The sequence below is a fragment of the Haemaphysalis longicornis genome, unplaced genomic scaffold (genome assembly GCF_048455015.1).
Source record: "Haemaphysalis longicornis isolate Haplotype H1 unplaced genomic scaffold, Haemaphysalis longicornis Haplotype H1 scaffold_2, whole genome shotgun sequence".
Classification (NCBI taxonomy): domain Eukaryota; kingdom Metazoa; phylum Arthropoda; class Arachnida; order Ixodida; family Ixodidae; genus Haemaphysalis; species Haemaphysalis longicornis.
In genome coordinates this window covers 225,603,262-225,618,708 of record NW_027526295.1, presented here as the reverse complement: position 1 = coordinate 225,618,708, position 15,447 = coordinate 225,603,262, and the positions used below count along the sequence as shown (strand labels likewise).

Sequence of the window (15,447 nt, the reverse complement as noted above, 5' to 3'; positions counted from 1 at the left end):
CAGCCAAACTCCACTTTGGAGCTAGGATATTTATTGCGCACCTGAGTTTACCCCCAATTCAGCACGCTCAATTCCTGCCTCTAAGCGTTACTCTTACAATTCTTTTTACGCCTCGTTGCCGTGACCCAGTAAGTATAATTAAACTGTTCCCCTGCACTTGCACATACGTGCATGCTACAGTTGTAAACAGCCTAAAGTGCTGTTCACAAACCAACTGCCACTGCAAGTGTCATCTGCATCACCTTTACTTCACCTCGGGCTTTTTTTTTTTTCTTTTTTTAGCCTAGCCATTGCCTAGCCATAGCCTCGGCAATGGCTAGGGTATCATGAACATTTGTTTTGAGTCTTGCCCTCCTTGGTGCATCAAAAGTGTCATGCATTCAAAGCCACACTCATTGTGCTGGAACGCAAGAGAAGTTTGCCCAGTTTCTCGTTCATTTTACTGAGCTTGTGTTTGCAACCACCACCTCCTTGCTGACCAAACAAAGAACTCCCGAAATCAGGCTGGTTTCTGCCATTAATGTTAAAATTAATGGCCATTATGTTACCTCATCATTTTTTTTTTCAGTTTGGATGTACGTGTCCCCCCCCTTTTGCGCTCCCTTCCTTCAACCTTAGCACATGAACCGCCTACACACCACCCACCACCCAGGAAAGTTGGCCATGGAATTTTGCTGCCACCCTTCTGTTGATTAAAATGTATGATCTAACGAGAAGTAGCATAATTGGGGTGTGTGTGTGTGTGGACTTAAAGGGGCCATGAAGACAAAATTAAAGTTTGGTTCATTCAAAAAGATTGCCTCGTTAGAATCATGCTGACTCCACTTTTAACGTAAACTTCGCTCAAGTAAGCTGTATAATTAGGAAAAAAATGGAATGGCCATGCAACCCACTAGCTCATTTTCCGCAACAGAACCTATGATGTTATACCAGCCAGCCCTGCAATTGGCAGAGGCCGGAAAAAGCAAAAACACAAATTAGGCAGGGCTTATAAGCTTGCCGAACAAGCTATTTGCGCTTAAATTTACGGCGCATTCTTTTCATATTAGAAAGAATGGTGGGACAAACAGTGAAAGTTACGAAAGCACACGGAAACATAGAAGTACCGATGTGTAACTGCTGTTGGCACTGCACGCACTATGCTTCGTTTAGATGCACAGCATTGCGGGACTTTGGGATTGTCTCAGACGACACTGGCCGATTGACGCAAGCGGGTCTTACGTGACCATATTTGTCGAGCGAGCACCATGCTTCCCGAAACGATTATTTTCTCCATGAACAAAAACAAGCCAGGTTTAAATACAGTCACAAACAAACCAAAGGCCGCAAACGGCTTGCCACGATGTGGTAGCGCCATCTAGGTTGACTAACAGTAAGCAAGTCTCCGCTCCACACCAAGTTTAGCTGAAAGACCTGTTCTTACAATGTCATTGCAAACGTCGTTCAAACACACGTTTTGGCATGAGAATCAAAATTTTAGCTTAAACTGATTAATTTCGCAGTGAATAAAGCATTGTCTGCACCCGGACAAGCGCTGGGGGCATAAAACATGAAATCTTTCGAATAAAACAAACTTGTATATTGTCTTCATGGCCCCTTTAAAGTTAGCGATATTAGTATTGTTCCCTCACTAGGCAACCAGTGCACTGCAGTGGGTGGCTTCAGATCAAATTTCAAACCCCCAGGGATTCTTCATCATGTACCATAGCTACTGCACGTTTCATTTCCATCAACTATAAACAACCCCCCCCCTCCCCCAATCATGAACTGAAATGCCGCCATTAGGAACTACGTCAAAATGAGTGACACTCATTAAAATAGCACAGACGTACAGCTCTAGATTAATTCAAATTTCCAACCGTGTACTAAAGGTCATGTACAGAGCTATTTTCACATTCCACTTTTATCACACACGCAGCCTCTGCCATCAGAAGTCAAAACACCACCATTCAGAATTAGACGAAACTTTGTGACACTCCACGAAACTTTGTGACACTCCACATGAAAATAATTCCTGTGGGACTCCATGGTATCCTGTAAAACCAGCATTTGAGGAGTCTCTGCCCTTATTAAACAGGCGAATTTTGCAAGCTGCAAACAGAGAACGCCTTACAAAACGTCAGCAATGCGCTGAAGGCTGTTCAAACGGCACCCTCGCAGCCACGAAGTAAAAGCCGTCATTTAGTGTAGGCGTCTTTCAAAAATTTCTGTATTTCTCTCTTTTCAAGCAGGCCCACACACATTGTGCATTTCATCTCGGGAACGATTTCCCAACTTTCATTTCTTTTCCTTGTTCTGACACATTCTTGTGTGAATTCTTTTTATTAAGTCTCTTTTTGTTGCTGCTTATCTGGGGTAAACAATGTAGGGCTAAAAACAAAGTTATCGTGCTTCCCAAGCCCTGGATATGCCACAAACATCAGCGCTCGCTGCATTCCAAGCCCCTGCTGTGACTTGCGATTATCTTAGCCCAGCCAGCCGTATTCACGTAGATGACAGGCGTAGCCGACTTAAACTCATCACTCTGCCGCCTCAAGCACAATACCAGGACGTAATGTCACACATGCACGCTTTGACTCAAAACAGCCAAGTGTTCAGCAATCCCTAGGTAGAGCGACGCCTCCCCCACAATAGACAAGGGAGATCACACAAAATTTGCCCGTAACACTCGAAAACTCAGGATAAAAATGCTAGCTGGCTGAATTAGCTTGATTTGATACCAACACGCATTGGGCATTTTTTGCAAATGCCAGCAGCACCGCAGTCCACTGCCGCAAAAGCATCTCCAACCTCTTCCTTTTCCACCGGGCCCAAAATAAAGTTGTTCTCTCTCTCTCTTCACACAGAAGAGGAGCCTTAGCTGTACTGTAAGCTTGACCCGTTTTTTTTTTAAATGCGAATGCATTTCTTAGTTGGGGGTTGTCGTGCGGTCTGTGCCGGCGTCCGCACGCAGGTGTTATCTCTCCGCGCTCCTCCTCGCCCCTAGCAACAGCTGTGGCGCGCCTAGCAACCGGAGCAGGTGGTAGCTCGGGCGGGAGTAGCGGAGGGCAAGGGGAAAGGAGGAGCGCGCGCGGGCGTGTGAGGGCGCTCGCATCGTGGAGCTCGGGCGGAGTAGCGGAGAGTGAGTGGAGAGGAGGAGCGCGCTCAAGCGTGTGAGGGCGCTCGCATCGCGGAGCTCGGCGGAGAGAGCTCGCACGCGGGGCGGGCGTGTTGCGCTGATGAATGAATAAATGGTTACGTTCACACTCTCGTCATTAATTACGCCATTAATAATAACTACTCGCAGCGCACTCATCGGTGCACCCAATGCATTCGCATTTCCGCACGATCCCCTTCGGGGAGGTGGGGGGAGTTTTTTTCTTCTTATTCTCTTTCAGCGGGAAAAAGGATGACAGGGGTTAATCAACCAGCATTAGGGGAAATCCCCAAGATGGAGCACCACAAGGCAGGAATGACTCAAGAAACATGGGAGAGGCCTTGGTCCTGCAGTGGACTTAAATAGGCTGATGATGATTATGACTACAACTTCCCCTCTCTTTACATACTAACAATTTCCTTCACCAGATGGCAGTGGCTACTTATTTCAAGCCATTGCTCATATCGAACTGTCCCAAGGTCCCCCTGGGAAATCCCACATAGAAGTACAGGGGTGTGATGCATTTACATTAACCCCAAACAACCCGAACACTCGATGCATTCAACTGCCAGCCGTGCACACCAAATGCTGCTCTTCCGAAGGTAACTGCTGCTGGTTTGAGCCCAATGCCAACCAAGGAAGAAAAGTCGGGTGCACACAAGGCCCCAGCAGCGCAGCTTTTAACAATCGAGTTTGATGGCAGGCTTCTTTATGGAACTGAACATCCGTTGAAACCCAAAATAAAACTGCCATCAGCGACTCATCGCGCCAGGTCGTTCAATCCTGCATGTCTCGCTTTTCCTTTGGTTTTTCCCCAGCGCATATAAATACCGGACGCGAATTGGCCCTCGATCTTCCACTAACAAAATTTAGTGAATCGAACAAGCAACAATTTCAAACCAGTTTCCGATTGCCTCCCATATTCGACACACCAAGGTGTGACTGTAAAACATTTCATATAAATCTCTCTACATAAATAAATGTCTCTGCAAAGCATTGAAACCAGTGTAAGCGCGCAGTGGACTATACTGACACAGTGGCTTTGCATAGCTGAACTGGCCGTGAGCTTTGTCAGCAGAGATGCCAACATAGGTAGAATTTTCGATAACATGACACTTCCCTGCCACAGTGGGTGCATGCAGGGGTTAAAACAATTTGAACATCTTTTGTTTGCTATTGTACATTCATGCTTCCCTGCTACCATAACCCTTAACTGCCATAGCTCTTAAGTGAACAACGGCATAGGCGTGGACTTAGTTCTGGGTTCAGGCAACGAAACTGACTAGAAATGGTCAACTTAAGCTCACCTGAACCTTCATAACTTACTTCTCAGAAAATGACAGATGCAATTTGTGTACAATTCCTAAAACTTCAAAATATACTGTCGTCACGGGTCATTGAGAGATGATGCAGCTTCCTGGCCACTGACATCGTTCAGTTACCGCTCATGTTGATTTACCCCAAGTTTTTGCACTGTTGATTGATTGATGGTAGCGTTTAACGCGCCGACACAACGCAGGCGATGAGGCACGCCATAGCGGAGGGCTCTGGATTAATTTTGACCAGCTGGGGATCCTTACACGCGCCGAAATCTGATACACACGGGCGTTTTTGCTTTTCGCCTCCATCAGAAAAGCGGCCACCGAACACCAAAACACACGGGCGTTTTTGCTTTTCGCCTCTATCAGAAAAGCGGCCACCGCGGCCAAAGCTTTTGCACTGTACATCACTTGCTAATCGCCTCATTGCCAGAAAAACCATATTTTTAATTTGGAACCGAGCTGCAAGCCCGCAAAACTTCTTGAATTTACAGTTGCTTTTGTCCGCAACAGCCAATTACACAAATTAGACTTTTAACAACACAAGTCAAACATAGGGAAATAGCTGGTAAGTCGGCACTTTTTATTATGTGTTTACAATCACGTAGCTTATTTGGGTGAAGTTCACATTAAAATTGGCACAAATGTCATTCCAATATGGTAATACAGTAGAAGCTCATTAATTCAAACTTTCAGTTAATTCGAACTCGCGCCCTGGTCCCGGCATAGCCCTGCATATTTCAATGGGGGAAAACTCCCAATAATTCCCATCACACTGAAAGATCTACCACACAACCTGGAAGCTTACCCTAAACCACAAAAACACCTAACCAAAGAAGAACAGGTCTTAGTGAGGCAGGCGCAGACGGGTACCCTCCTAATCCCAGCACGAATGACCTTTTACATGGGAAGACCACTCCCACAGTGCTCTAAATACCTGGGAGTGCTGGACCAGCGTCACCTATTCGGCAACTGCAACAAGGGACCAGGCGAAGAAACCATTGTGGGACTCTTGTCACGTGAAGACCAAACCTCCCTCACCGCTTTCATCAAGCAAAACCTGGAACACCACTGCAAGGGACGTTAACAAGGCCCCAACAAGGACTCAACCTAGTCCACATGACGCCGCCTAGGAAGCCACAACAGGCAACCTAGAGGTTCCCTGAATAGAGGGGACCTATACAGGCAAAAGATATATAGTTATAATAAAGCTTTATTCATTCATTCCCAATAATTCGAACGGGTCGGTATCCAGAACGGTTCATTCGAACTGGGATACCTTGGATTCCATCGCTCCTCACAGCAGAAGTCGGCCCAGAGTAATTACAGTGTGCTGCACACCCGAACCAAACCAAATTTACTAGAAATGCAAAACAACAAAACCGAAAAACATCGTGACGAGCGTGCTACGCTCCTCCAAAAGCTTTTTTCGCTTTTATTTACAGAGGGCGCCGTGCAACCGGCGCCAGGGCTCCAGCGCATGCCATTATTATTTATGAAACGGTATTTACGAAATCACCTGACACAAATGTAGCGCTTAATTCGCGATAACGAGTCCAGAGGTGGCTTTGTGTTCTGCCCGCGCAGTGTGGTTCGATTTCCATTCTTTCTCGCACCTGCCTGCTAATCCGAACTCCGCCTAATTCGAACAATTTTATGTCCCCCTTCGAGTTCGAATTAACGAGCTTTTACTGTACTGGGTACAGACTAAGTCATCCCTTTAGAATACATAGGGCTAGCCAGAGGACTTCTAATAGAAAGGTCTTCCCCTCCTTTGGAGGAGCAGCTTTGTATTTCTGACGCTCAAGCCCCATTCCTCACGACTCTGCTAGTCAGAAAAAAACTTACAAAATTCTTTTTGAGATTTAGTTTCCCTGCTTTTTTAAAAAGCACACCACACTGTAAATATATGGCAAAATGGTGCTAATCTGAGTAATACCCCGGCTACACTAGGGTCCGAATGTCATTTGAACCAAATATCACTTGACTCAAATGGGGTGCTTCGAATGCCATTCAGAATCCGCCGCGCTACACAACAATTTCGATGGCATTTGAAAGCTTTCACAATTGCTCGCTGGGCTGTAGTGGCGCTGTTGTCGCCCTGTTCTGTTTTCGTACAATAATACAACCACTTTAGGAGCAGTCTAAGGCAGTAAAATGATATCAAATGAGAAGAGACCAGTTTTTACTCTAATGTGGTGGCTGTTTGCGTAGTGTTATTTTCTTTTTGCAACTGACCCACTGGTTTTGAGAGTATGAAAATTAAATATGTTGATTTCATATGTGAAGTAAATAAGCAGTGGACAAAGTTCCACAAACAAAAATATTTTGTTTGTTTTACGTACGGATGTATTATACATTTTATTGCCAATCGAAGACGCTGCGTGCGAAAGTGCTAGAAATGGCATTTGAAATCCCAAATGTCTTTCTAGGTGCTCATTTGGCTCGAATGTCATTTGAGCCGAATGGCATTTCAAAGCCTAGTGTAGCACAACTTGGCATTTGAGTCAAATGACATTTGGTTCAAATGACATTCGGATGCTAGTGTAGCAGGGGCATAGATACCAGTGAGTTGTTATTTACCACTTGGCATTCACCACGGGATGCAGATCAAACAAATGAGAAATGGTATTGTTTCTTGCGCAGTTCTCCTGTGATCTGTGTTACGCATTCAGCTAGTAAGCAATAACGTGTCGTATTATAAAAACCAATTTTCCTGGTGGTTGTTCTGGTGGCAGCCACTGCGCAACTTAGTCTACACGGAAGTCACTACACCAAATTAGCCAGTCCTGTGCATCACCAGGTTGTGGAGCAAGATATATTTAATTAATCTTATCAAAGTTCGAACAGGCTATTCTCGGGGAAAACAACTATGAATGAATAGTTTCGTCCGCAAACCCTCACCAACTTTGCGACTCGTATTTTCACAAAATGCAGGAGGTGGCGCTAAATTGTACGAGTTGAAGGACTTTTTAGCTAAGCACTGGAATAGATATACATTCTCTTCGAAAAAGCAACAATTAAGTAACCCTTTTCGGTGTTAGATATAAACATTCTCGTCTTGAGCAAAAAAGAAGACAAGACGTGACTCTTACTAGCTCATTGTAGATTACTGGATCATAATGACACACTATCAAGCTAAACATGTTGTGGGGAGAAAACACTGAATAAACATCAGGCTGCGACATCAAATTACCTTAAAGATACATTAAGTAAGCAAGGAATTAGTGAAGCCGTAGTTGTAAACACAGCGACAGACAGTGTCCTGTTACAGGTAGGAAAGTTCCTTTAGGCATAATTTCAAAATTAACAGGCCAATGAAAAAATCCAGGCCCTCTCGGACAAAAAACGGGTACCGCATATCCCATGTACACAAGCTCATCCTAAGCAAAAAGAATGCCAGTGACATGAGGGCGGTAACGACCTTTACACACGGAGAGGGAAGCCAAGCCAAACCGCACGCCGGAGAAAAAAAGGAACTCGGGCCATATTGAAACCGCTCACAGATGGCAGCTGTTGGCCTTTCATTCTCAATACGTTATTGTGAGAAGAACGAGAAACACCTGTTCATGACCTCGCTTGCTTTGAATCCTACACAACCGCCATATTTTTTTTGGTGCCACCTCGGGGTTACTTGGACTGTCAAATAATGGGAACAGGGTAAGGCCTTAGGGCGAGGTGAAATTGATTATCAAAGCGTGCGAAGTCCCGTGCATGCTAACGCGGCAGCCGAAAGGGGGAAGCAGACAGTCATGCATCAATCAACTGGCAAAGGGGGTTCACTGGAACTGTCTCGACGGGAAGTGCTATCATAGCTGTCAGAATAGACTTCCAAACTGAGACTAAAGAGCAAGAAAGAGGAACAACAGGCCAAGCTCGAGCGCACACAACTACAACTCTGTGAAACGTAACATGGTCGGCACATTACCGCGTACGCGCGCAGTGGTGTCAGTTAACTACAGCATCAGCGGCACCTGCGCAGCTTAAAGCACAAGCGCTGCGGCTGTTACGTGACTACCAAGTACACGGCATTTTAACTAACAAAAGGCGGTTCGCATTTAAGAACCCTCTCAATGGCTGGCTGCCACAGGCTGACGAGCCCTCTGAGGCGAGCGAGCATCGTGCCATTCAATGCGGCGGGCGACGCAGCTCGCATTTCCGATATGGCACCGTCCGCACGACATGCAGCACCGTCCGCGATTGCGCTTCGCTCCAAAACAATGCGAGCAGCGGCGACGCCGAGCTCGAGTCTTACGTAACGCGCCTCCGGGTCGCAACAGCGGCCTCGCGGCCGTCGGCGCGAACGGGGCACCGTGGGGCACCGAACGCAACCACCACAACAGCACGGCCAACCGCCAATTGCTAATAAATTCCGCTCCGCGCTAAGCGTTAGATCGGGCCTACGAACAGGGAGAAGCCCGCGACGCACACGGGGATAAGACGGGTCATCGCGCGCAGCTGTTATCGCGGGCCGCTGTCAACGATACACGCGAAAGGCTCGCCCAGCACGGCCGGACAGTGGTGCACGGACGACGAACGCGGTCCGTGCGAACCTCGAGGCGCGACAGGGGGGCAAAAACAAAGCGCGCCACCGAGTTTACCGAGGTCGCTTCCCCCCTTCCTCTCCACAACGCAATCGTTGGAAAAAGTGGTGTGCTGCTGTGTATCTATTGATCTGTTTTTGTAAGGGTGCCAGCCGCGCAGACACCTCGGAGCGTCTCGCTCGAATTTAGCGTACGCCGCCCTGGCTCTGCTCGGGGGAACGGACGCGATGTTGGTCCGTACGGCGCACGACCACTGGAACGTCAGCGCGCGATCCTAGTGGATCATAGGCAATACACTGCAGCGACAGTAGAACGCCTGGGACCGACGCGTATCGTCGATGAGATCGTGGCTGCCAAACTATTGCACTCGAGAGCGCCAAGGGCGCTACGGAAGGCTGGGAATGCGTGCTGGCACTTGCTGCGATACACAGGAACGCCGATTGAAGTCCGAGGCACGGGAAAACGGCCGTCCGCAGTGTTTTCTTCGTGGTCGCTCCGTGAGGCTGCAGCGACCGTTTTGTTGTGATGCGCCGAAGAGGCGCCGCACTGCACAGCATGAATGACAACGGACACTTACTCGGGTTGCCCCCATCACCTCCCGCATGATCTGCTCGAACGCCGCCGTTTCTTCGGCTTGTTTCTGATTGTGCAAAGCTATCTTTTCACTAAATTTCCTCGGATTCGCCATGATGGAAGAGCGCCTTGCTACTACGCGATACCCTCGACCCCGTCCACAGCGCAGCCAGCCACAGCGACGATAGGTAATACGTGCATTGGCCGCGCTGGTGCGCAGCGAGCGCGAAACAAACGCAACAGCAGCAAATAAAGCATGCAGCAAGTGTAGCTATGACATTGTCAAGTGAGCAACACAAACTTTTCTTTGTAACGCTGGCCTTGCACGCAAAATAACTTGGCGCTGCAATCGCTAGCGTGGCTTCGCCCTCGACGACGCTTTGCTGCGCGAACATTCGCATTCAACACTGGCCTAAAATAATTTTGAAGACGGTAGCCTTTTGCGGACTATATAAACGCACAACTGTTCCTCTGCCTGTTTGTCTGTCACTCTATATAAATGCCCGACCAAAAAACTGGCTAAAGAGTGCATGAACATAAACCATAAGTAATCCTAAGTAAATAAGTCCTAAAATCCGCTGAAAATTTCGAGGTAAGCGGAGCCTTGAGCTAAAGGGGGACGAAAACATGGCGCCTATGTGAGGCACGGCGAAAAAAGTTTCGACTTAACCGGTATTTCGAGATATCCGAGTTCGAGTTAAAGACTATTCCAAACTACTAAAACTGCTGTCATGTTTCATATATGTCCACATCATTCAGCGCAGAGAAGATCTCAGGTACATTAAAGCAAAATATAAGCACATGACAGAGAGTAACAGCGTCCTTTTAATTAAGAACTCGCGAAGGATTGGCTTTCACGATAGCAAAGGAAATATAAACAAAGCACTAAAAATGATGCCGAAAAGAGGCGAGAAAACAGGAAACACTGAAACTAAAGACGTAGGCTTGAGCTGTTCAAAGCACAACAAAAATAAATGATTCCAGCAACTGGCACGCGAGTAGACTTTCAACCACTGCGACGAAATTAAAAGCCAATGAGAACAGGCACTAAGGAATTTGGCGACGACCAAGCAAATGAAAATGGGGTCCCGGCTTGCTCTGGACACTTTGTGGCGTTCTCTTCAATGCCAAAAAAAAATTGAAGTAGAATGTGAGTGAGAAATTCCAGCTTTAATTGTCAATTTCTAAGCAAACAAAGTGTCGTTGGTTGTCAAACAAAAGCCGAGAGAGCTATGAAATGAATGCCCTTGGAGTTTAAATAAAAAGTTATTCAGCATTTGTGGCCGAGAAAGGGTAATTGCAGGAAACGGGTGTTTAGACCGCTTAGTTTCGCCGATATTCACATGTACCCAACAGATTTATAACCCCTTCGCATAGCACAAAAGTAAAACCAGTATACCTACGTTGCCCTAGGGTGCCTCTCTCCTTGCCTTTGCAGCCAACAAAATATGCTTGGCCAGAGTTGGCGGACTCGCAGTAGAAACCAACCGTTCAAGCGCTAGTTTCAAGGCATACTAATCGCAGCTGCATATATGCTAGTCAGTACGCAGGCTTACAAAAACTTGTAAATATAAAGGTGGCGTTATTATTAACGCGGAACGTTAATTAAGGGCCCCGTGGCGTCATCGGCGGTGTTGGCCGTGAGGGAAAAAATCTAGTAGTGTAACGACATGGCCATCAAGCTCTTGTAACCGAAGACCGTCGCCACCGACCCTAGCGACCAGAATCATCTTTAACAGAGCACAGCCAACAAAGCGCATTGTGATCAGTAAGCCCAAGCCTCAGATGGGTGGCCATTTGAACCTGGGTAAGACTTTCCCAGTTTGGCCGGTTGTCAGCGGGCTTCGATTTAACCGCATTTCACTCCGAGCCTGCCACCGTGCCATGCACGGCAAAATATCGAATGGCGCTGAGCGGTTCTCTTCCACACTGCTCGCAATATCGCCTTCGTGGCGCCGACCAGGCGTGAGACCCACAGCTTCGAGGCGATGAATGGTGCCAGCCAGTCTGCTAGTGGAAACTCACCGAGTACTGAGGAGTCACATTCACTCCGCGGCGTTCCTACGCACATCAAAGGGCCATTGTAGAAGTCGTAAGCAAGAAGCCTGACGCCGCATCCGACGCGCCGCCGACTGGCGCCTGCCAAGCCGAAAAGCTTCAAATGACGACGTCCGCGACACCACCAGCACGTGTGGCGATACGAAGAGTACCTTGCTCTTGCGCAAAATTTTGCGTGATTTTGATGGAAGTTTCGCTTTGTGATCGAACGCTGCAAACGCTGACCGCCTTTTTGCAAAGGGTCTATAAGACCCTTTGCAAAAAGGCGGACGACATTGAGAATTCAGCGGTGGTAACACTGGTGGTGAACGTGACGGCGCCATTAGAAAGGGAGCAGGTCGTAGCAACGCCGTTGCGGTTGCACGTTTTCGCCCACGGCTTCACGAGTCTGTTGCCCCACGACGCGTATGCAATTACGTGGACCGTGGACGGTAGCTACCCCATAGAAACTCTGTGCTCCCAGCCTTTTCGCTTCCTTTCTAATGGCGGCGCAGCGGGTGCACAGTGTTGCCAGAGTGGCTTGCTGCTTTTCCGCCAATGATTTGGCCATTTTGCAAAGGGCCATTTTGCAACTGGGGAAGAGAAACGAACAAAAAGGCGTCGATTTGCGGTACTGCATGTCTACTTGAGAACTCATTCGCATTCTGAATCGGTCATTAAGTATTGAACGCTGCCATTTAGATAACTTTTTACTTGAGCTTCCGCGTGCCCACAACCGAAACGAATGCCAACTCTTCCTCAGGGATCCGATCGCCTTCTACCCTACGAAGACTTCTCATAGACGACACCGAACACTGCCTACAACGGTTCAATCACTATTTTTCAGTGGCGAGGACTGGACTGGACTGGAAATGACTTTACGGGTGTGGGTGTATATGTAACACGCACGAACGCGCACAAAGAAAAAAAATACATTTGTGCTGAAGCCGATGCAACTCAGAAGCCGACAGTGAACATTGGGCTACTGCCTTGTTGAAGAGAATGTTCCAGTCGACAATAATTTAATAATTATGAGAAAATAGGCGTATTGGAAACAATTTTTACGTGAACTGAGCTGTGCTACTGATAGTGCGTCTCGGTGTATTGCATTGTAACCGGTAGAATAATTGCAAAAATATTAAGGGCCTCAATGTTGCAATGTCTATAGACATACGAGCAGGACTCGATTTATTTCTGATACGGGCGGCCGCTTCTTTAAAGAAGTGTCGTTATGGATGTGCGCCCTGAGAAATGTAAACAAATTATCGGAAGTGGCCTGGATTATCCAACCCGATTTTTACATTTTTGGTCAGTTCTAAGAAAGTATACTTACGGTCCGGATAAAAACTATTAACCTCCTAACGCGTGCATCCAGTCAAACACTTTCGATTGCGAAGTTGCCCAGCGAAAAAGGAAACACAAAATGAAGAACTTTCAACGAAATAAGTCCCGTCATTATAGAAGATTTTTCAGCGCCTTCAAAGAGAACTGCCCGAACTCAAGCGGCTGGTGGAGGAGCCCACGTGGACCACCGCGCGAGGCCCATTTTTACTTTTAACTATCAGTAGCCATACAGTTAATTTATATATATATATATATATATATATATATATATATATATATATATATATATATATATATATATATATATATATATATATATGTATACAGTAAAATCTCGATAAACGGAATTACCGCTTAAACGGAACAGTTGCCTGGAATTTGGTTGGTTTTGTATTCAGATAACGTAAAAAAACTCTCGGTAATCGGAACTAAAATTTCCGCATCACTGTGTAAACGGAACCAGAAATGGAACTTCTTGTGAAATCCACTGGCATGAGAATCAGCTTTTTACGGTTCCGGCTGTCTCGTTCTTGTTTTTTTTTTTTTTTCCTCCATACTTTTTTAGCCTTGTTGGCCTCGCAAGCCTCGTCTCGTAAGTGGTTAGCCGTGTTAGCGCAACGAATGCAACATCGCAGTTCTTGTTCCAGTCGTTCGGTCTCGATTCTAGACGCCGAGGCTACAGGGCTCACCTCTTGTCGCCTCGTTCGTGCCGTCGTTGTGCTATTCCTCCTTCATTACCACGTTGCCGTCTTCTAAATTTGGTGGCTCATAAGCACTCGCGAAGTTGAGGCCTCTAGCCTCCGTGAAGATGCAGTTGCAAGGACCCCCGAACAAAAATAATTGACGCATTTTGTAGTGCACAGCGACTAATTGTTGCCAAATCAACTTTGTGAATGCGGTGCCTACGTTTCTTGTAGTTTTCTTGCTTTCTGAAAACTATCAGCCACAGTCACTGTCTAGTGGTTAGAGTTCCATGAAATGCCCTTAGAAGTGTGTACGCACATAAATTTGCACCTTCATCTCTTTCAGTAAACGGAACTCCTGTTAAACAGAACTAATTTTTTCCGGTCCCTTGAAGTTCCGTTTATCGAGAGTCTACTGCATACATATACAGTTGAACCTCTATTTAACCTAGTCCCCGGGACCCTTCATATTATTTCGTTAAATCGGGAGCTTCGTAAAATCGAGAGAAAGACAAATTTCATTAAATATCGAATAATATATATATATATATATATATATATATATATATATATATATATATATATATATATATATATATATATATATATATATATATATATATATATTATATATATATATATATATATATATATATATATATATATATATATATATATATATATATATATATATATATATGTATGTATACACAGCCATAAAGTTTCTCTGTAAGCTAGTGAGAAACTCTATGTACCCGGCAACGCATGTACACCCGAGCAGCCTTTAAATGTTATTGCACTGGCATGAATTTCTCGAGTGGGCAGAACGATTGTCGTTCTTTTTCCATGACCCGTTCGGGGAATCAAGGCGTTGAACTCAAGCGACAGCGGTTAGTGCACAATCAGCCAATGAACCGCTCAATTTCTCAGCAGTGCGACTGTATAAGCTGCTGAAGGCTGAAAACTCCCGTATCAGGGATGTCATAAATCCTTCCAAACAGACAGACGGGCCTAATGAGGTTTGTAGCGCAGTTATATTGCAGGAGGAGGCAATGAATCGCCTCGGCACGGCTAAGTCTCTTATTTCGCTTTCCTTACACCAAGGCGTTTCCCCGCAATTTCTCGAGGGAGGGAGCAGTCGGGCATGCCATGTCACGTTATTAGTCTGCAAGGGGGTGGAAGGATGAAGACAGCGCATGCATGTCAATGTTTCGCTTCGCATTACGGAAACGATTAACGCATGCAGTCAGTTGTAGTCAAAGTTTTATGCGTAGTGATACATTTAAATTTCACCTCATTTAATGAGTCAAGTTGACATGAAAAAAACGTACAAAAAGTTATATGCTTCTTGCTTTGCGTTCAAGTGAGAGATCAGCTACTCGGATTGTCCGCTGAACGCCAGTTTTTAGGCGCAGCACTTGAGCGGCCGTTATTATGGTATGACAACGATGGCGTTGCAACAAAGCTGGCGAAGACAAAGAAAACTGCGGGGGAAAGGGTGGCGGAAGTGTGAGGGGGGGGGGGGGGGGGCAGTATGCTGAGCCCGCACGATACGTTCATCGGGGCGTCTAAAAGTGTGAGATGAGGGCGACACGCGCTGCTATGGCGTCATCTCTTTTACTTACACTTTCGCCATACACTCCTCTAACGTTTGTGACTCATGCTAACCACGCGACATTTGCGCGGGAGGTTCAAACCCCATTTGCAACAACATGCTCGGCGGCAGCGACGTGCTGCGAGATAACGGCAGAGTAGCGCGCGCCGCCGTGCTTTCGCTGGTCACGCGACCGCTTCCTGGGACGCAGCAGAAA

At 46.4% G+C, this 15,447-nt stretch overlaps 1 protein-coding gene across 6 annotated transcripts in view; it reads right to left on the bottom strand.

Moving 5' to 3' along the window:
- The window catches only part of Crtc (CREB-regulated transcription coactivator), an 86,103-nt gene extending 76,354 nt beyond the window's left edge, over window positions 1-9,749 (bottom strand). For 3 of the 6 annotated variants that reach the window (XM_077699522.1, XM_077699527.1, XM_077699524.1), the window contains exon 1: window positions 9,577-9,749. In XM_077699522.1, coding sequence (XP_077555648.1) covers window positions 9,577-9,687 — 111 coding nt within the window. In that variant the 5' untranslated portion in view covers window positions 9,688-9,749. The remainder of the gene's footprint in view (window positions 1-9,576) is intronic. The other 3 variants (XM_077699525.1, XM_077699526.1, XM_077699528.1) reach the window with 1 other exon arrangement.
- Between the last annotated feature and the right edge of the window lie 5,698 nt (window positions 9,750-15,447).